The 22550-nt window shown below is 37.4% G+C and overlaps 1 protein-coding gene across 1 annotated transcript in view; it reads left to right on the top strand.

Moving 5' to 3' along the window:
* Positions 1-22550, top strand: part of FCHSD2 (FCH and double SH3 domains 2) — a 294896-nt gene that overhangs the window by 25813 nt on the left and 246533 nt on the right. Inside the window, exon 3 of the mRNA XM_027562973.1 lies at positions 11283-11328. Coding sequence (XP_027418774.1) covers positions 11283-11328 — 46 coding nt within the window. The remainder of the gene's footprint in view (positions 1-11282; positions 11329-22550) is intronic.

Raw genomic sequence — 22550 nt, forward strand, 5'->3', positions numbered from 1 at the left:
TTTTTTTCCCCTTAGGGCCTATTCATGACAAGCTTGGTTTCCATTTCTTTGTGATAAAATTATCTGTTTTCAGGTAATTAATTTTGACATTAGTTCTCTTTATTTATACATAAAGAGACAAAGTACATCAACAGCTTAAAGGCAAAGAAATTTAAAGATGCCCAATTAATATGTCAGTTGATCAACACATGTAACTAGAGAAAAAGCAGCTCTATTTTAGGCTGCATTTAATCACTCTGAGAAGTTATGTTCCCCAGCTCTTGTGTTTGGAAGTAGGGGGCAGGGAAAGGAGGAAAGATAGTTATGTGATGAGGAAGATCATAGAGTTTTTCCAGATTTTTGAATATTGCCATCACAATTTGATGACATTGCCTTCTTTGAAATAGTTTTGAATTCTCTGAATTAAACATAGGTTATTCAGATATAGGTGCTAACAATGCATTGTATAAGGAAGAATCACCTGTGTACGTTACAAATGATTGGCCCTACTCTTAAGATGGAATAGGAAATGGTGACCCACTCTAGTTTTCTTGCCTGGAGGGTCCCATGGATGGAGGGGCCTGGCGAGCCACAGTCCACGGGATTGCAGAGAGTCAGACACAACTGAGCAACTAACACACATACTCTTAAGAATCACAGTTGGTTGATTTGGGGGAGAGATCTGGGCATATATGTATTTAAAGGCATCACAGATTATTCATATTTGTAAATAAAGATGAGAACTGGTGTTATAGGAGTTGCCTAATACACATTTCAGATCTTCTTCCTGACCTTAGGCATTCCAGGAAATATTCCCTTGGCTAAGAGATGCTATAGGAGAGGTGGATTTCTAAGATGTTTAGAATTATCAGTTGGACAGTCAGTCCTGAATAGATTATTTGTAGGTTGAAAATGTCCACAAAGGACTTCCCTGGCAGTCCAGTGGTTAAGACGCTATGCTTTTACTGCAAAGGATGCAGGTTCAGTCCCTGGTCGGGGAATTGAGATCCCACATGCCACATGGTGCAGGCGAAAAAAGAGAACATGTCAGCGAAATAATGTGTGACTTTTCAAGTTTATTTTACTTTTAACAAAACCTTGTTAGATTAGTAAGAAGGTGCTGGTCTCCTTTGTTATTGTTTTTCTTCCTTTCATGTGTACATGATTTTTAAAACTATATCTATAATGACTTAATTATTTTGTTTTTGGTGAAACAAGGAAGGATGAGTAGTTTTATAATTTTAATTCTCTGATTCTCAAAGTGTGTTTCCTAGATTAGTAGTATCTGTACCGACTAGGAACTTGTTAGAAGTACAGTTTGGGGGCAAAATGAGGATTATAGTTTGGAAGATAGCCTCTCAGATAGCCCCAAGGAACCGCTCTGAGGAGGTAAGAGGAAAGATCAGCTGTATGTGATTTTGGTGAAGGGCGATATGTGCAATTAAGCATACATTTTGGTAGAAGGTTGCTGCTAGTCACAAGAAGGTTGCTACTAGTCACAAGAAGCAGATATCTCTGTTAATGATTTTAGTGCTTTTCTAGATGGGAGAAAATGTAAGAAATCGGGCTCATAAAATCTTCTCCTGAAGATATCTAACTAACAGGACTTTAGAAGTCCTGTTCTGCCAGTTTTTTCCAGAGAACAGAGTGCCTGATTCCTTATCTCCACCTTGAACTCCTTTCAGGCTGTTTGAAGTTTAGCAGCTGTGTTGGCAGTGACCTAATCCTTGTAGAGGCAGATGGTAAGGGACAATTTTTGGTTAGCTCAGTCCCCTCATTGTCATAAATTCTACTTTGGTTTGGGAGGCACTTCATGACCATTTCTGTTTTGTCCCATGGTGCTAGGAATGCTCATTCCTAGGTGAGGCAGGGATTTTGTTGATAGTCACAAAATGCGCTTTTACTGGACTGCTGCTGCTGCTGCTAAGTCACTTCAGTCGTGTCCAACTCTGTGCGACCCCATAGACGGCAGCCCACACCAGGCTCCCCCGTCCCTGGGATTCTCCAGGCAAGAACACTGGAGTGGGTTGCCATTTCCTTCTCCAGTGCATGAAAGTGAAAAGTGAAAGTGAAGTCGCTCAGTCGCATCCGACTCCCAGCGACCCCATGGACTGCAGCCTACCAGGCTCCTCCGTCCGTGGGATTTTCCAGGCAAGAGTACTGGAGTGGGGTGCCATCGCCTTCTCCATTTACTGGACTAGGTCCTGTTAATAGTAGCTGAAGTCTCTGGACCACCTGTCACACCACCTGGTATGGTCCAGGAAATGATTCCCTCTGTTGCTTCTTCCCATATGTAAACTGTTACAATCATTGACCTTATATAGAACTATTTAGTCAGCTGCTTCAAGTCACCTAGTAGTCATTTTATCAGAGGCTCATGCACACATTTGGTAATGCAAGAAAGAATAATTTTGCAAAACAGGCAAAATACAAATAATATAGCTAGTAGTGTTAGTAAGGTCATAAGAATTTAAGCCAAGAACTTCTGCTAGGTGTTGCCTAGTGTATTCTCAGATCATTTTACTTAGCCTGTTCTGTACCAATCCTTATCTTTGGGGAGATTATATTTTGGTATTATTCATAGGCACCCAGTCCAATTTCCTAGTATTATTAATATGGTTTCTTGATTCCCAACATGAGGGGAATCTTAAATCTAAATGACTGCAGCCTGGTGTTAACCACATAAATCCATTCCACAATTGAGGGAGGTTATATTCTTTGGCTGAAATTTTGCTTGTTGTTCTGATTGAGTTTGAGTGACCCTGAAAACAAATTTGTGTTTATGGCCAGGGTCATACACAGCAGGTATTATTAATTGGCCAGGTGAGGGTATCCCACCTAATAACATCGGCTAGTTGCCTGAACAGAATTATATCTTTTTTCTAGAGCAAATTTCCTAAGGGCTATTCAGTTAGAGCCTTGGAGTGGAGAAATCCACCAGGGTAGCCCGAAAGTACTGGATACAGGTAATTGACCATAAAGCTAACAATTAGATTAACTTTAACTGTGTATAAGGTTGTGAAATGCATTTAGTTAGCAAGCAAAGATGTGAGCAGTTACCAAAGTAATTGGTATACAGGCCTGGTCTTGCATCTTGGATCACCTGTCTACTTCAGATGTTGTCATCTTCTCATCCTGGCTTGGTAGTGTCTTCTCTGTTTGGGCCTTGTTTTAAGGTCAGCTACCCTCTCTATAGGCCAATCCATGCAGGGACTTGTTCTAAGTGTAAATATTAATTCAAGAGTCTGTTCCCTTCAGTTTTGCTGTGCAGGAGGTAGTTAAGAGTATTTGATGTGTCCTCCATCTAGGTGAGAGATTGCTCTTTAAATTATGTCTCTTCTAGTATACACAATACCGTGGTTTCAGGTCATGGGCATCTGATTTTCATCCAAAGATTATTTAGATAAGCTTTAGAAACAAACAAAATTTTAATAATTCAATTAAACTTTTAATAGACTTTATTTTTTACAATAATAAAACATAACAGCAAGGAGCTGTCGGAGAAGTAAGTCTTAGGTAGTAAATACAGACCTCAATTAACAAACCTAGAGTTTAATATCCACTGAAACATAATACTTTTCTCTCTCAAAATTACCCTCGTTTCTACTGAATATAGCCAAATTAAGACTAATTTGTTTGCAAAATAAATCTGGTTTCAATAAACTTGGCCTGATGATTTATATAATTGATCACATGGGGTTTTTAAAAATTGGCTTTGCTGGAACTTTTTATAAGGAATTTCAGATTAAACTTTTTAAAAGTAAAAGAAGCCAGCTTTTCTGGCCACTTAGATCCAGGAAAGCCATGCCAAAGGCCTGTCACATATTTCACCTTCAGATCTAGGTGAATTCCTCCCTTTTTGAAGTCCCCCAAGTGCATGTGGATCACAATAAACTGTGGAAAATTCTTAAAGAGATGGCAATACCAGACCATCTGACCTGTCTCTTGAGAAACCTGTATGCAGGTCAGGGAGCAACAGTTAGAACTGGACCTGCTGGAAAAACAGACTGATTCCAAATAGGAAAAGGAGTACGTCAAGGCTGTATATTGTCATCCTGCTTATTTAACTTCTATGCAGAGTACATCATGAGAAACGCTGGACTGGAAGAAGCACAAGCTGGAATCAAGATTGCCGGGAGAAATATCAATAACCTCAGATATGCAGATGGTACCACCCTTATGGCAGAAAGTGAAGAGGAACTAAAAAGCCTCTTGATGAAAGTGAAGGAGGAGAGTGAAAAAGTTGGCTTAAAGCTCAACATTCAGAAAACTAAGATCTTGGCATCTGGTTCCATCACTTCATGGGAAATAGATGGGGAAACAGTGGAAACAGTGTCAGATTTTATTTTTTTGGGCTCCGAAATCACTGCAGATGGTCACTGCAGCCATGAAATTAAAAGACGCTTACTCCTTGGAAGGAAAGTTATGACCAACCTAGATAGCATATTTAAAAGCAGAGACATTACTTTGCCAACAAAGGTCCATCTAGTCAAGGCTATGGTTTTTCCAGTAGTCATGTACGGATGTGAGAAAGCTGTGAAGAAAGCTGAGTGCCGAAGAATTGATGCTTTTGAACTGTGGTGTTGGAGAAGACTCTTGAGAGTCCCTTGGACTGCAAGGAGGTCCAACCAGTCCATCCTAAAGAAGATCAGTCCTGGGTGTTCATTGGAAGGACTGATGTTGAAGCTGAAACTCCAATACTTTGGCCACCTCATGCAAAGAGTTGACTCATTGGAAAAGACCCTAATGCTGGGATGGATTAGAGGCAGGAGGAGAAGGGGAGGACAGAGGATGAGATAGCTGGATGGCATCACCGACTTGATGGACATGAGTTTGGGTAGACTCCAGGAGTTGGTGATGGACAGGGAGGCCTGGCGTGCTGCGATTCATGGGGTCGCAGAGAGTCAGACATGACCGAGCGACTGAACTGAACTGAAATACCTTGAGATTCTTGCCCCTGTTAGGAGATGGCCTTCCTAATTTATCTGATAAAACTGCTGGTAACTTGAGCGTTTTCAGCTTCTGGGAGGATCAGGTAGAGGAAAAAGATAAATGTTTCAATTCTGCTTACAAAGGTATAATTGCCAAATTTCTGTAAGTCATAATTAGCTTGAGGGGAGGGATTTCCTTATATCTGGAAAACAGATTTAAAACTAATAATGTTTCAAACAAAAATCAGTGTGCTACTTGTGAGTTTAATTCCTCTAGGAGTCACCCTCGAGTCATTTCAGCCCTCTTAAGTGGCTCAGTTTCTCCTTTGTTAGTCTGAGACCACTGTGGATATTCAGATCACTGAATGGCCAATTCTTCATGACCTGTCCACCCTCCACCCCAGGTGAGAGCAAGTCTTAATGAGTGGGTTTCACTATGGGACCACTGCATGGTATGAGGACTCTGCGTACATCACTCATATTTCAGTTTCCCGAGGAAGCTGTAACCGATGGGGAGGAATCTTGTCCCTCTTCTTCGGAGCGAGGCTCACATGTAATATCTTTACTTTTATCTCAACAAATTCTGTCAATACATTTTTCTAAATTTGGCTATAGTTGCTTCACAATCTTATGTTAGTTTCTGCTGTACCATGAAGTGAACCAGCTCTTATGTATCCATATATCCCCCTTGTCACTGTTAGAGCACTTGCTGAAATCTTAACCAATACTAATGTGATGGTATTAGTCAGTGGGCCTTAGGAAGGTACTTACATTCAATTTTTGGTATCATTAGGTTTTTCTAGTACTCATGTTCTGATGTGAGTGAGAGGACTAAAATTCATGCTTGAATTTTACCTTATGGTTAAAGAAGAACTGGTTAAAGAACATCAGTCCTTTTCAGAATCTTCAAAAAAACAGAAAATGAGGGAACACGCCTAACTCTATGATGTCCTTATTACCTTGATAACCAGTCAAAGATACCACAAAAAACTACAGATCAGTATCCCATATGAACATTGATGTAAAAATCCTTAACAAATACTAGCAAACTGAGTCCAACAACACATTAGAAGGGTTATACACTATGACAAAGAAAAATTGATTCAGGAATGCAAAAGTTCAACATAAAAAAATCAAGGAATAGAATGAAAGGAGAAAAAAAATCACATGAACATTTCAGTAGAGGCAGAAAAAGCATTTGACAAAATTCAGTACCCTTTCATGGTAAAAACACTCAGTAAACTAGGAATTGAAGGAAGCTTCCTTAATATGATAAAGGGCACATATGAAAAACCCACAAGTAACATTATACTCAGTGGTGAAAGGCTAAAAAGCTTTCCTCCTAAAGGGACAAGCCTGGCAGCCCACTCTCACCACTGCTTCTCTCTTGTGACTTTTTGACACTCTATAAGCATATCTGGAAGCAGTGTTTGCCTCACTGGGGTTTTTGGTTTGTTTTTTAAGTTTTAAAAATTCATCTGCTCTCTGGCAGCACTTTTCTCATGAATGTTTCTCAGCTACTCTCTTTTTCTTGTGCCTTTTTTTCTTCTTAAAATTTTATATTTGCATAGATCTATTCTTGCTCCCTTTGGGGTTATTTTTGAATGAACAGGGTTTTTCCTGTACAACTTTCTAGGATACCAAACTTTTTAGAATACCAACTTTTTAGGGAAGTTACAGTCTTTCACATTTACAGTCATTTTTGTTGTACCAGGGTTGAGTGTATGAGTTGTTTTATTTCTCCTCAGCCGGAGAAGGTTGGCTACTGCAGGACCATGCATAGTACAGGCTCTCTCATATTTTTTTCCTACTACACCAGCAATCTAATTTCTACCAGTGTAAATTGTTTGTGTGATTTCTAATTTAATACTTTCTCCTCTATTTCTTCAAACTAAACAGCAAAGCTTCCTCCACCAGCCTATGTCCCTTGTTCTTGTTGTTGGGAATGTGGTTTAAATTTTATACCTCAGTAAGTGCAGTTGAAGAAATGTACTCCCCACATCTTTTTGAGTTTTGTAACCTCATGCCTTATATTTTACCCTCTTTCTCCAATTTAATTGTCTCTCCTCAGGCCTCTCTTCCACTTACATTTCATGTTTCCTAGTTTTATTGGAGATCATGTTTGCATTTTGTTTTTTATTCTATTTGTTGCTTTTGGGTAATTTCTGAGAGGAGAAGGGAGATTCTGACTTTATTATTTAAGACCAGAAGTACTTTAAATATATTTTTTGGTAGTGCTTTGCATATTTAATATTTTAACTGGATTAAATTTCATAATTATAAACTATGGGTGTGATATTTTCACTTAGTAAATACTTTTCTAGTGTTTGCTGTGTACCAAGTCTAAGTGCTTTACCAATATGTACTCATTTAATCCTCATAATAATCCTATATGAGATAGATGTTCTTTTTATTCCTATTTCATGATAGGAAACTGAAACATGATCAGGAAAATTAACTTGCCCAAGGTTACCTAATTAATAAGAAATAAAAATGCTTTCTACTTTTCACTCTATGCCTATAGTATTTGTGGATCTTGGCATCATTTGTTTATCTTATACTGATAAATACCTTGAGAGCAGAGTCCATGTCTCATTCATTTTTACACACCCAGTGCATATTTAGTAGAATACCTGAAATTCAGAAGATGCTCAATGAATGTTGTTGGTGAATTAATATTTTTTATTAGGAGCAAAATAATTTTCTCTCTGTCAGATTTGTATAACTTCAGTTGTTCATTCTACTTGCCTTGTTCAAAATAAACTTTTTTTTTGTATTCTCATGTCATCATTTTAATGCTATTGCCATATTTTTGGTAATAATATCTCTAAAAACAGGTGCTATATTCCAGGACAAAACTGTAAAGTTTTCTTTATGAAAGAGTCACCAGTGTCCTGATAAATAACTAGTAGTTCCCTTACCCCAGTTTGCTATCTGTGCTAATGAATGATTTTTTATTCTGATGTTATTGTTCAACTTTGTTATTTGTAAAATAAGAGGTCAACTAACTCAGAGTAGTAGAAATGTGGTGATCATCTTACAGTTCATTTGTTTTTCTTGCTCAGTTTTATTCCACTGTAAGAATGTATCACTGTTTGTTGGCCTACTGTCCCACTGGTATAATTTCCTGTTTAGGGCTATTTATGAATAAAAGTGCTATAAATATTTTTGTTAAGTGTTTTTGTGGACATTTGTTATCATTTCTCTTGGTAAATTTCTAGCATTAGAAATATGTCAAGATGGATGTTTAGTTACATAAGAATATATTTTTTTCTTTTCCCTCAAAATGGTTGTACCATTTTATATTCCCACAAACAACATGTAGAGTTTCATTGCGTTTTATGATACTTATCAGTCTTTTTAATTTTAGCCATTGTGGTGGGTGTGTTTATTTTTAATATTCATCATTATGGTTTTGATGTCCCATCTCTACTACCACCATTAATAAATTGGATGTTCTTAGGTGTTCTGCTTATCCTGGTGATGAATTACAGAGTTAGGGAGTCCCTAGACAACTCTCACTCCTGATACCAATTGCAGATCTGGAGGCCTCCTAAGACCTCCTCACTTAACAGACTATTTTCTAAAACAGGTGTCCCATGTTACATTGCTGTAAGCACTGTATGAGAGTTTTCAGTTCTCTAGGTCCTTGTTGGCACTTGTTTTTGTTCATCTTTTAGTAATAGCAGCCATTAATATTTTAAAAGAGATTTTATGAGAAACTGATGTTGACTATTAACAAATGCCTTTACGTCTTATATGAAGATTATCAGAAGATTTTTTGCTCTATTCTCTTGCTATCAGTTCAGTTCAGTTCAGTCATTCAGTCATGTCTGACTCTCTGCGACCCCATGAATCGCAGCACACCAGGCCTCCCTGTCCATCACCAACTCCTGGAGTCTACCCAAACTCATGTCCATCAAGTCGGTGATGCCATCCAGCTATCTCATCCTCTGTCCTCCCCTTCTCCTCCTGCCTCTAATCCATCCCAGCATTAGGGTCTTTTCCAATGAGTCAGCTATTCGCACGAGGTGGCCAAAGTATTGGAGCTTCAGCTTCAACATCAGTCCTTCCAATGAACACCCAGGACTGATTTCCTTTAGGATGGACTGGTTGGATCTTCTTGCAGTCCAGGGGACTCTCAAGAGTCTTCTCCAACACCACAGTTCAAAAGCATCAATTCTTCTGTGCTCAGCTTTCTTTATAGTCCAACTCTCACATCCACACACGACCACTGGAAAAACCATAGCCTTGACTAGACAGACCTTTGTTGGCAAAGTAATGTCTCTGCTTTTTAATATGCGGTCTAGGTTGGTCATAACTTTCCTTCCAAGTAGTAAGCATCTTTTAATTTCATGGCTGCAATCACCATCAGCAATGATTTTGGAGCCCCCAAAAATAAAGTCAGCCACTGTTTCCACTGTTTCCCCTATGGTAAAATCCATAAAAAAATTTGCTATCTTAACTGTTTATAAGTGTAGAGTTTAGTGCTGTTAAGTACATTCATTTTGTTCCACTGCCACGACCATCCATCTTCAGGACTCTCTGCATCTTGCAAAACTGAAACTCTGTGCTTCTTAAGTAATAACTACTTTATCCCCTCTTCTTAGCTCCTGGAAACTACCATTCTACTTTGTGTCCATGTGATTTTGACTGCTCTAAGTCAAATCTTACATAAATGATAACATACAGTATTTGTCTTCTTGTGACTGATTTATTTCACTCAGCATAATGATCTCAGAGATCTCACAGTTCATTTGTGTTGTTGTGTATGTCAGAATTTCCTTCCTTTTTAAATTTAAATAATAGTTATTCATCCAAAACAAATGTAGCAAAATCTTAAATACTTTCAGTTTTTATATGAGATGAATAGTTACGTTGGTAAATTTAAATAATTATTAAAATGAGTTTTGTTTTATTGCTTTTTTTCTATTCCAGCTCTTTTCTGTATATTTTTCACTTTTCACTTTGATATCTCTGCCTTATTGAAGTGTTTTTAAGAACACAGATACCTGACACCTCAGAGAAAAGCCTTTAAACCCAATATGCATGCATGTGTGCTAAGTTGCTTCAGTCATGTCCAACTCTTTGTGATCTGATGCACTGTAGCCCACCAGGGTCTTCTGTCTATGGGATTCTCCAGGGAAGAATACTGGAGTGGGTTGCCATGCCGTCCTCCAGTTAAACTCAATATATTCAAGGTAAATTGTTAATGTTATCATGTTTCATTGACTCTACCTTGCCTGTGGTTTGTAAAAAGTGAAAGTGAAAAGTTGCTGAGTCGAGTTGGACTCTTTGCAACCCCATGGACTGTAGCAGCCCACCAGGATCCTCTCTGTCCATGGAATTCTCCAGGCAAGAACACTGGAATGGGTAGCCATTCCCTTCTCCAGGGGATCTTCCTGACCCAGGGATTGAACCTGGGTCTCCTGCATTGCAGGCAGATTCTTTACCACTAGCGGTGGTTTGTAAGGTCCACTGGTATTTCATGTACTGTTAAGATAGAAGAAAATACTGCTAATTACTTAAAAAATGAATAATAATATCATAAAATGGGGCTTCCCTGGTGGTGCTAGTGGTAAAGAATTTACCTGCCAATCCAGGAGATGCAAGAGATGTGGGTTCGATTCCTGGGTTGGGAAGATCCCTTGGAGAAGGGCATGGCAACCCACTCTAGTATTCATGCCTGGAGAATCCCATGGACAGAGGAACTTGTCAAAATTGTTTACTGTAAAATCTATGAAATATAATACATGTGTGAAAAAGGCTCTCATCATACTATAACATGTGGTCCCCTTGTACTTTGTTGACTCTTATAAAAGACTAGAATGAAGGAAATTATTTGACTATTTCATGTTGAGAAGCTGATCAAAACTTGATTTTTGTCTTGTTTTCTGTGGTTCCCTCTATGTTACTATATTCAGTAAACATTTTTATACCTACTATGCACTAGCCATACTGATGACAGTAGCTAACGTGCACACACACACATATATCCACACCTGTCTTTTACTCTGTGCTAGACACTATTTTGAGCACTTTATATATTGTCATTTACTAAATTTTACATTATCCCTATGAGGTAGATACTATACCCATTTTACCAAATAGAAACCTGAGGCACAGAGAAATCAAGTGACTTGACCAAGGTCATACAGCTAATAAGTGGTGGAGCTAGGATTTGAATGTCCTAAGATTGTCTTAACTCCAGTCTATGGTGTCAGTGGTATTCTTAGATACATAGATCATTGACATATTGTGCCTTCCCTCAACACAGCTTATGAAACAGTGTTTGAGGGTATGTTGATAACTTTGCATAAAATTATTATTATTTTTTCGGTAACGAATTTTTACTTTTATTTGTGTTTTTAGGACATTCAGTCAGAAGAAGGCTGCTATTGAAAGAGAGTATGCACAGGTAAGCTGGCAAGAGGAGGTCCCCATCCTCTCATCCTTCTTTGGCTTACGGGCAGATATGGTTGTTGGAGAGAAGCATTGGTATCCCTGCGTTCTCCTCTTCTTTGGCTCTCTCACTTTTTCCCTCCTTTTACTCCATTTGAATCTTCAGATGAGGAACTGAGTTGCTTCTTACTACAAAGAAGTTTATGAACATTCTGTGAGAAAATAATATTCACAATATTCTGAAGTATTTACAAGTATAAATAATAGTGAATAGATTTTACAAGTATATATATTCACAACCGTACATTTCATCCCTACGACTCATTTATTTTGTAACTGAAAGTTTGCTCCATTTGATTTCTCTCACCTGTTTTACTTACCTGGTTACTTGTCTCATAAAAAGCTTTTTCGAATAATCCAGGTTTTTTTCTTCATGATTAGATTTAGGTTAAATTTTTAACAAAAATACTGCACAGGTGATGTTGAGCCTAATGAGGTTTTTTGGTTTGTTGTGACAGATAAACTAGAGCACATCCCTGATATTGCCAATTTTCTAGCCTGATTGAATCTTTAACAGTGATAGCAGACCATTTTATCATTTATCAGTTTTCAAGATCAGTTTTCATGCCTTTTCTGTTTTTTGTGGTTTTTTTTGCGCTAAAAAAAATGAATATTTGTTATGTTAAAAACATTTGCAAGGCATAATTAAAAATTAAACATCTGAGAATGTTTTAATTTTAACTTACACATTTCAGTTTAAATTATTAAATTTTTTAAAATGTCAAAGTTGGTGTATTCTTAGCTTTCATTTATACACATTTAAAAATCCACTGAAAATCAGAACATTTATCTCTTGCTGTGGAAATTTCCTTTAGAGAGTCTGCTTGTTGTTAAATTGAAAGTATGTGGAACGTTTATGCTGCCACCTATCTAATGGATAATATTTGATAATGACACTTCCTTTCTGGGACATTCCATAGTTTTGGCTATTTGTTGTTGGTACATCATCTAAACAATCAAGACTATTTAAATATATTTAAGAAATGGGATCATAATTTATATGAACAACTTCTTTGAATTTTTAGTTTTCTTTATCAATTTTACCAATTTTAAAGCAGTCTTTTAAAATATGGTAGTTGTGTTTTTTGTTTCTTTCTTGTATTTAATATTCTTTTTTTCCATGTGCTATATAATAGGTCTTTGTTGGTTATCCATTTATAGCAGTGTATTTAATATTCTTTTAAGTATTTAATATTTTGGTTCATCTCTGTCAGGAGCTAAGTCTTATGAATATTGATAATTTCCTTAGTTGAACTGTAGGTGAATGGGGAATCTATGCTCTATAAGGAATTACTCTAATTTTCTTATAAAAGTATTATTTTAAAATTAGTTTATTTAAAGATATACCACTTTTCATGTGTTGAGAAAATATTTTGAGCACTCTTCCAGCTTTTGTGGATATGCGTGCCAAAAAAAGAAGAAGAAAAGTCCTAGTACTTACAGAACTTCTATGGTTGTGTATTAACTTCCAATTAAATGTATTAAATTCATTCTCTTCAGGGAGTTCCCTGGTGGTCCAGTGGTTAGGACTCTGCACTCTGTCAAGGGTTTGATTCCTGTTTGGAGAACTAAAATTCCATAGGCTGTGAAGTGCTGCCAAAAAGAATAATAATAAAATTTAAAAATAAAAAATAAAAAAAATTCTCTTCAAAACAACTGATGTGGCATTATAGTCAATTGAAAAGAATGAAGTTATTCATAGAAGTTATTACTTATGGTATATGTTGTCATCGTCTACACAAAGAATTAATGCGCCAAAAAGTTTGAGTATTATTTGTGAGATTTAGAGATCATACAGATGAGCTGTTCCAATAAAAAAAATATGAAGGAAAAGAATTTAAGTGGGATTGATCAGATGACAGCAACTTTAAAAATAGTACCTTGAGTACATGCAACCCACTCCAGTGTTCTTGCCTGGAGAATCCCAGGGATGGGGGAGCCTGGTGGTCTGCCGTCTATGGGGTCGCACAGAGTTGGACACAACTGAAGTGACTTAGCAGCAGCAGCAGCAGCAGCAGCAGCAAGTACATACAGACTAAACTTGTAATATGTTTTTAGGGGAATGTTAGAAGAAAGAAAGAAAACAATACTGTATATCCTTATTTACACTTGAAGGAATTTGAGCCCTAAATTTTTTCAGGTTTCTTGCTACTTTCAATTTCCTATAAGAACATTAATGTTTTATTTTTAAGCACGGTTTGTGAAATTCATTTTGTAATTCTCCAGAAATAATAGATGTATGGCATATCTATTTATACAAATAGAGCAAATGAATTTCTAAAAACAGAGAAGCAATGTGAGTCATTAAACAGCATTAAGTATTAGGGTAAAATTTAGTCTGGCTTTTGACTACAGTTAGCTAACCACTGAGGTATTGGTAAAATTATTTGGAATACTCAAACTGAAGTTGCTAAAGGCGAGTTCTGTGTATTAATATACTTCCTGTAGTCTTTGGCAGAATGCTGGTAGTGAAGGAAGGATACAAAAGGTTACTGTGGCTGGAGAGAAAGAGCAGGAAAAGTTTGTGGGCTTTAAGGGCGGCTCCTTGTCTGAGGACAAACACAGAGCAAATACGGACACCCTGTCAAAAAGCCTGTGGTATCATACAGTCACACCTCAAGTGCAACTTTTTGCTACTTTTATTCTTTTAAGAAAGAAATTTATGAAGAGTTGGGCATACTACCCACTATCCTGTGTGTGTGGCAGGGTTCTGTTTTGGTGAATTTGCTCACAGTAAAAGTTTCAAATGTAACTTAATCTAGCTGTGTACAGTTAGCTTTCTGGCCATTGCTCTTAAAGAATCATTGGTAAAGTTATTTAAAACACTGGACTATATACTTGGAGTTTTCTATTTTGCTAGCCTTGTCCTGTAGAGCAATAAAGATAACTATCTTGAGAAAAAGTTGAGGATTATTTTCTGTGTTCATGTTGATACTTATGTTTTAAAATTATTTTACTTTTGAACTCCTTAACTTATGCAACAATAATTAGAAATAAATTTTGGGAGAAAAGCAGACAGATTTTTTTCCTCGAAATTCTTGATATACATAGTTTGATTTTTAAAGTTTTAAGAACTATTAGGAGAAACAGTGGTAGATCTGAGTAAACATTAGTATTCTTTGGCATGTAGATTTGCTATTATAGTTTAGTATTTTTTTAAGAAACTTTGTTATATTTAGTTTTATTATCTTGCTTGTTTATTTGTTTTAATTTTAAGAACTTATTTAGCTCTGATCACACATATAATTGAGGATTTATATGCAGGATATACTTTAAAATTTTATTTTTTATTTTTTCATTGAAGTATAATCAATTTACAATATTTTATTAGTTTCCCAGTGTACATACAGTATAGTGATTGAGTTTCTTGCATATTATATTCCATTATACATTATTATAAGAAATTAGGTATAATTCCCTGTGCTGTACAGTAAATCCTTATTGCTGATCTATCTTATGTATAGTAGTTTGTTAATTTTATACCCCTAATTTGTTCCTTCCTCCTTTCCTCTTCCCTTTTGTAACCACAAGTTTGTTTTCTATGTCTTCGAGTCTCTTTTTGTTTTGCCTATACCTTGATTTGTATTTTTAGATTCCACATATCAGTGGTATTATACTGTATTTTCTTTCTCTGTGTGACTTACTTACGAAGCGTTATGTTCTCTAGGTGTGTCTACAGTGCTGCAAATGGAGGTATTTCATTCTTCTTTATGGTTGAGTTCATATTCCAGTGCATGTGCCACATGTGTGTATCTCATATCTTCTTAACCCAGTTGTTCCTTGATGGGCACTTGGGTTGCTTCCATGTTATCATGGCTGTTGTAAATGGTGCTGCTGTGAACATTGAGATGCATATATCTTTTCAAATTAGTGTTTTCATTTTTTCCTCATACAGATCCAGGAGTGGAATTGTTGGATCATGTGGTAGTTCTATCTTTAGTTTCTTGAGGAACCTCCATACTGTTTTTCATAGTGGCTACAACAATTTACATTCCCACCAACCATGTAGAAGGGTTCTCTTTTCTTTAATGGCTGGCTCCTTAAAGGGAAAAAGTGAAAAATGACAGGAGGGAAAACTATTAAGTCTGAGAACGAGAAAGAAAAAGAATTGAAGAAAAGAAAACAGAGCCTAAAGAAACTGTGTGATACTGTCAAACAGACTAATTATACATTGTAGGAGTCCCAGAAGGAGAAGAGAAAAGGTTAGAACTAGGCTTTGAGTGGTGTTATATCATGTTTGAACAGGGTATATTCTGCTTAGTTTTTTTTTAAAAGAACTTTTAAATAAGGATAGTGGATATAGCAGGACAATACACTATTTGCATTGTTAAATAGGAATATTTTTTGATGTTATCATAAATGAGATTGTTTTCTTAGTTTTCTTTTTATATAGGTTGTTGATATAAAGAAGCACAACTAATTTTAGTATGTTGATTTTTGTTTTCTTCAACTTTAATAAATTCAGATTATTTATGCACTAGCTTGGGGCTAGTGCACTGGGACGACCCAGAGGGATGGTATGGGGAGGGAGGAGGGAGGAGGGTTCAGGATGGGGAACACATGTATACCTGTGGTGGATTCATTTTGATGTTTGGCATTAAAAGTATTAAAAAAAAAAAAAAAATTTAATAAATTCATTTATTCTGATAGTTTTTTTTTTTTAAATAGAGTCTTTAGCATTTTCTGCATATGGGATTATGTATTTGTAAACAGATAATTTTGCTTTTTCCTTTCTGATTTGGATGCTTTTTCTTTATTTTTTATTGTCTGATTGCTCTTGCTAGTACTTCCAGCATTATGTTGAATAGAAGTGGCAAGAGTGGGCACCTTATGTAAGTTGTGTATATAACTTTTTAATCATGTTTTGGACTAGTAAGTTTTAAAGTCAGGAATCTAGTCAGTTAATTTTTAGGTGATTGATGGGCAAATTGTGATGATATCTAGTTATAACAATGTTACATTAATATGTTACATCTGAGATTGTCTATTTAAAATAGAATATTGGCATATGTAATATATGTATGTTTACATATTACTATGTAATGCCTGATTTTCAGAGTCATTTGTGCAGTAATAACCTCAGATCTTAATGCCAAGTTGCTATAGCATAAGCCTGACTGGTTTCATGACTTTTAGAAAAGTGTTGTAGAACTTTTAAAGAATGCAGAATTGGCAGTCCTGGCAGCTCAGTGCCTCATGCCTCTCTTAGTTCACTGAAAGGCTGAGGTATTCTCATTCCTGGTATTACTGTGGGGGTGCAATACATTACGTGGGAAGCTCTGATTTAGAGCTAGTAGATAAGGAACATATTCTCCTTTAGAGCCTCAAAAAGAAACAAGGCTGCTGACACCTTTATTTCAGACTTCTAGTCAGCAGAATTCTGGGAGAATACATTTCTTTTTTAAAAATGTATTTATTTATTTGACTGTGCTGGGTCTTTGTTGTTTGGGCTTTCTCTAGTTGTGGCGAGCAGGGACTACTCTCTAGTTGTGATGCATGGGCTTCTCACTGCGTGGCTTCTCTTCTTGCAGAGCACGGGCTCGAGAGCATTTGGGCTTCAATAGTTTCAGGTCCCGGGCTTTAGATTACAGGCTTAGTAGTTATGGTGCATGGGCTTAGTTGTCCTTTGTTGTGTGGGATCTTTCTGGACCAGGGATCAAACTGGTCCATGTCTTTGGTATTGGCAGGAGGATTCTTTACCACTGAGCCACCAGGGAAGCCCTATTTCTCTTTTAAGCCACCTAGTTTATGATACTTTATTACAGCAGCTCTTGGAAACTAGTATAGTAACCGACAATAATTTTCTTATTCTGGTATTAATTTGAGACTCTTGATGTAGTTACATGTATAAATATGATTGAAAAGAGGATATTTTCCCTCCTGACTTATGGTAACCATAGTTTTTGAAATACTAAGTATTTGCTAGACATCATTATTTTATTTAAATTCTTAAACACTATAAGATACTATTATATCTTGTACTTTAAAAGTAAGTCACCAAGACTCAGAAAGGGGAACCCTTACACAGTCTGAATGTTGGTGTCTGACCAAAAGCCTATGTTTTCTTTCCTCTCTCACTGTTTCTTTATGTACTAACACAGGCCAGTTTCTGTTGGTGGCAGTAGCTAGTATTTATAGATTTTCTTCTTTAACTCACAATTTACGTTTGTATAATCTACACAGATAAAGAAAGATGGTCTCTTAAATGTGCCTTTTCCTAAAGTTCTGAGTTCTATATAATTTTAGTATTTTCTTGCATTTTTTATTTTCAGCCAAAGGCCAGAATATAGAAATAAATTATATTATTCTGTTCATCTGGGATCATCAAATAACTAAAACCATTAAGTACCAAAAATTTCTCATGGAAGTTCCGAAAACTTTAGAGTTACCTCTAGAGAATCAGAATGATTACAATATCCATTCTTGTTTATTAGCAGCTTAAAGTAGATCATTCAGAACAAATGGCTAGTGATTGATTTTTATTTAAGAGAGCCCCCCAAATGGAGTGACTGCTAATAAAGATGAATGTAATTGATACAGTATCATCTATCCCATTTATGATGACTGGTTATAGAGAAAATCAAACCTTTAAAGTATCTTTAGTGGAAGATGACACGGTCTTGAACATGATGGTTTTGTGTTCATGTTTGACGACAGATGTTTTTGGAGGGGGACTTGTGACACTGCTGGATAAATATTGAAACACTGCAGGGATCAAATGCATATTTGTGCAGCTTCTTAATTCAATCCCTTTGCAAATAGTATTTATTAACAGTGTAGTTTGGCTAACATTGAAGACCTACCATGTGGCGGCTGTTCTTAGGTGGTAAGAATGTCCTTAATAACATTAGAATATTTCCTTTCCGAAGTGAAGTGAAAAATTTGTATGGGTAATGGAAAATAACATTTTAATTGGCCTTGTTGTTCTTCAGTTGCTAAGTCGTGCCTGATTCTTTGTGACCCATTGACTGTCCTTCACTAGAACTTTGCAAATATACAAGTAGAGTTTTTAAAAGTAGTATATATAGGTAGTTAATTTGATCATGGTATCTGGTCCCATCACGTCATGGGAAATAGATGGGGAAACAGTGGAAACAGTGTCAGACTTTAATTTTTTGGGCTCCAAAATCACTGTAGATGGTGGCTGCAGCCTTGAAATTAAAAGACGCTTACTCCTTGGAAGGAAAGTTATGGCCAACCTAGATAGTATATTCAAAAGCAGAGATATTACTTTGCCAACAAAGGTCCGTCTAGTCAAGGCTATGGTTTTTCCAGTGGTCATGTATAGATGTGAGAGTTGGACTGTGAAGAAAGCTGAGCACTGAAGAATTGATGCTTTTGAAGTGTGGTGTTGGAGAAGACTCTTGAGAGTCCCTTGGACTGCAAGGAGATCCAACCAGTCCATCCTAAAGGAGATCAGTCCTGGGTGTTTATTGGAAGGACTGATGCTGAAGCTGAAACTCCAATACTTTGACCACCTCATGCGAAGAGTTGACTCATTGGAAAAGACCCTGATGCTGGGAGGGATTGGGGGCAGGAGGAGAAGGGGATGACAGAGGATGAGATGGCTGGATAGCATCGCTGACTCGATGGACGTGAGTTTGAGTGAACTCCGGGAGTTGGTGATGGACAGGGAGGCCTGGTGTGCTGCAATTCATGGGGTCGCAAAGAGTCGAATACGACTGAGCAACTGAACTGAACTGAATTTGATATTATATATAGTTTAAGCTTTAGTAATAAAGGAGGAACATGCATTCTAGGATATTAAAAATCTGAAAGAAGAGAAGCAGTCTCTGTAAAATAAAATATTTTTATTAATTTGTAGTTATTAGCAGGAATCATATAGCACTGTTTCTTTGTGATGGAATTGAATTGTTACATTCTTCATAAAAGTAAAAAGGACGTGCTTACTGTCTTTGAGTTAAATCTTAATCTAATGGAGAAATAGATCCATAAACAAACGAAACTAGCTCATCTAATTTTGTGTAAGAGAATCATTATCCATTGTTAAATAAATGCATGTCTAGGAAGCATCACGATGAACAAACCTAGTGGAGGTGATGGAATTCCCGTTGAGCTATTTCAAATCCTGAACGATGATGCTGTGAAAGTGCTGCGCTCAATATGCCAGCAAATTTGGAAGTGGCTACAGGACTGGAAAAGGTCAGTTTTCATTCCAGTCCCAAAGAAAGGCAATGCCAAAGAATGCTCAAACTACCGCACAATTGCACTCATCTCACATGCTAGTAAAGTAATGCTCAAAATTCTCCAAGCCAGGCTTCAGCAATATGTGAACCATGAACTTCCAGATGTTCAAGCTGGATTTAGAAAAGGCAGAGGAACCAGAGATCAAATTGCCAACATCCGCTGGATCATCGAAAAAGCAAGAGAGTTCCAGAAAAATATCTGTTTCTGCTTTACTGACTATGCCAAAGCCTTTGACTGTGTGGATCACAATAAACTGTGGAAAATTCTGAAAGAGATGTGACTATCAGACCACCTGACCTGCCTCCTGAGAAACCAGTATTGCAGGTCAGGAAGCAACGGTTAGAACCAGACATGGAAAAACAGGCTGGTTCCAAATAGGAAAAGGAGTACGTCAAGGCTGTGTATTGTAACCCTGCTTATTTAACTTATATGCAGAGTACATCATGAGAAGTGCTGGGCTGGAAGAAGCACAAGCTGGAATCAAGATTGCCGGGAGAAATATCAATAACCTCAGAGATGCAGATGACACCACCCTTATGGCAGAAAGTGAAGAAGAACTAAACAGCCTCTTGATGAAAGTGAAAGAAGAGAGTGAAAAAGTTGGCTTAAAGCTCAACATTCAGAAAACTAAGACCATGGCATCTGGTCCCATCACTTCATGGCAAATAGATGGGGAAACAGTGGAAATGGTGGCTGACTTTATTTTTCTGGGCTCTAAAAATCATGCAGATTGTGACTGTAGCCATGAGAAGAAAAGATGCTTATCCCTTGGAAGGAAAGTTATGACCAACCTAGACAGCGTACTAAAAAGCAGAGATATTACTTTGTCAACAAAGGTCCAAATAGTCAAGGCTATGGTTTTTCCAGTAGTCATGTATGGATGTGAGAGTTAGACTATAAAGAAAGCTGAGCGCCGAAGAAATTGATGCTTTTGAACTGTGGTGTTGGAGAAGACTCTTGAGAGTCCCTTGGACTGCAAGGAGATCCAACCAGTCCATCCTAAAGGAGATCAGTCCTGGATGTTCATTGGAAGGACTGATGTTGAAGCTGAAATTCCAGTACTTTGGGCACCTGATGCAAAGAGCCAACTCATATGAAAAAACCCTGATGCTGGGAAAGATTGAGGGCTGGAGGAGAAGGGGACGACAGAGGATAAATTGGTTGGCTAGCATCACTGACTCAATGGACATGGGTTTTGGTGGACTCCGGGAGTTGGTGATGGACAGGGAGGCCTGGAGTGCTGCGTTTCATGGGGTTGTAGAGTTGGACGTGACTGAGCGACTGAAGTGAATTGAGTGCTTCTCAGTAGAGCACTGCTTCAAAGTATTGCCCACGTGAGAGAAAGATTTTGCACTTTAAATCACCAGTTCAGTTGAGTTTGAATTTGAAATTCATATCTGAAATCAGTTTTTATCTTTTCTCTTAATGTACATGTTATGTCTTTTATGATCAGCGATCACATAGGTCTCTTGTTTTTTGTATCTGAACATTAGTTGTTCTGTGGTAAGTAGAACTGTCTGTCTCTTTGATGAATTCTTTACATAACCTGCAGAGTGACTTCTGGGTAAGCAGCATAGCCTTATTTTAAATCAGCTGGTCTCAAAGAATGTAAAAATGGGTGAAACTCCATCCAACCTTTTAATATAATGTATGAGTAAAAATAATGAGCAGAAATTTGATTTTAATTTAAGTTTAAATTTAGTTTAAACTGCTGTTACTCTAACATACGGAGAAGGCAATGGCACCCCACTCCAGTACTCCTGCCTGGAAAATCACATGGACGGAGGAGCCTGGTAGGCTGCAGTCCATGGGGTCGCTAAGAGTCGGACATGACTGAGTGACTTCACTTTCACTTTTCACTTTCATGCATTGGAGAAGGAAATGGCAACCCACTCCAGTGTTCTTGCCTCTAGAACCCCCGGGAAGCGTGGGCTGCCGTCTCTGGGGTCGCACAGAGTTGGCACGACTGAAGCGACTTAGCAGCAGCAGCAGCACTCTAACATAAATTGTTGCTCTTTCTAATTCTCTAAGTTGGTTTGCTTTATGGATTTTCTGAGAAAGCAGGAAATGACCTAATGCTTTTGCTTTAAAAGAAGAAACCATAACACTGCCCAGGAAATACTCACCCCTCACTTCCCCACCTAGAGAGTCCTTTAATACAGGATTATATTTCCCTCGTGATTTATGTCTAGTACTTAGTACAATATCTGGCACACCATAAATGCTTAAATAACATTTGATGGGTGAAATGAAGAATGCTTTTTTCATGTCTGCTATGAAAATTCCAACTCAGAATAGGAATCAATAAAATGTTATTCTTAAGCCAAAAAGGTGATATTGCTAGAAAGAAATAAAAGCATATCTTTTGACCATTAATTGATAGCCACAGGTGGCTTGTGTAATGTAAATTTATCCTTTATATTCTCAGAAATCAATCATTTAATGAAGTTTATATTTAAATAGTTTGCAGAAACTTTATTTCTCATATGCTGGGGTCCGGCCCCAGCTGATCCAGGGAGTTCAAAGCGGGGACGGCGTCGGCGAGGATCAGGATACAATAGCTTCAATTAGGTATTAATTAGAGATATAAAGAATAATAGAATGAGGATAGCTCAGTAGGAAAAATCAGTGGAGAAAAGAGGCTGAGTAGCTTGGTTTACGCGGGAGACCAATAAAACTTCAAGACAAGAAGCTTGCACCACTTACGTAGGCCGCAGGCATCCTTCCGTTCTCCCGAAGGAGAGGAGACACTGAGGCCTCCCCGGTCGGATCTTAGAAGCCCAGGCATAATTAGTAAGCATGGCGGGTTCCGTGCTCCAGATGGAGACTCAGCCAGAACTTGAGAGAGAGAGAGACATGGGGAGACCAGTCTTTCGAGGAACTGATCCCAATTCTTTATTTTCCGTGGTCTACGTTTATACACTGAGATGTTATGCAAAAGTCATGCGGGGCTCAGCAGTCCTGACTTTT

The sequence above is a fragment of the Bos indicus x Bos taurus genome, chromosome 15, assembly GCF_003369695.1.
Source record: "Bos indicus x Bos taurus breed Angus x Brahman F1 hybrid chromosome 15, Bos_hybrid_MaternalHap_v2.0, whole genome shotgun sequence".
In the NCBI taxonomy this organism is placed as follows: domain Eukaryota; kingdom Metazoa; phylum Chordata; class Mammalia; order Artiodactyla; family Bovidae; genus Bos; species Bos indicus x Bos taurus.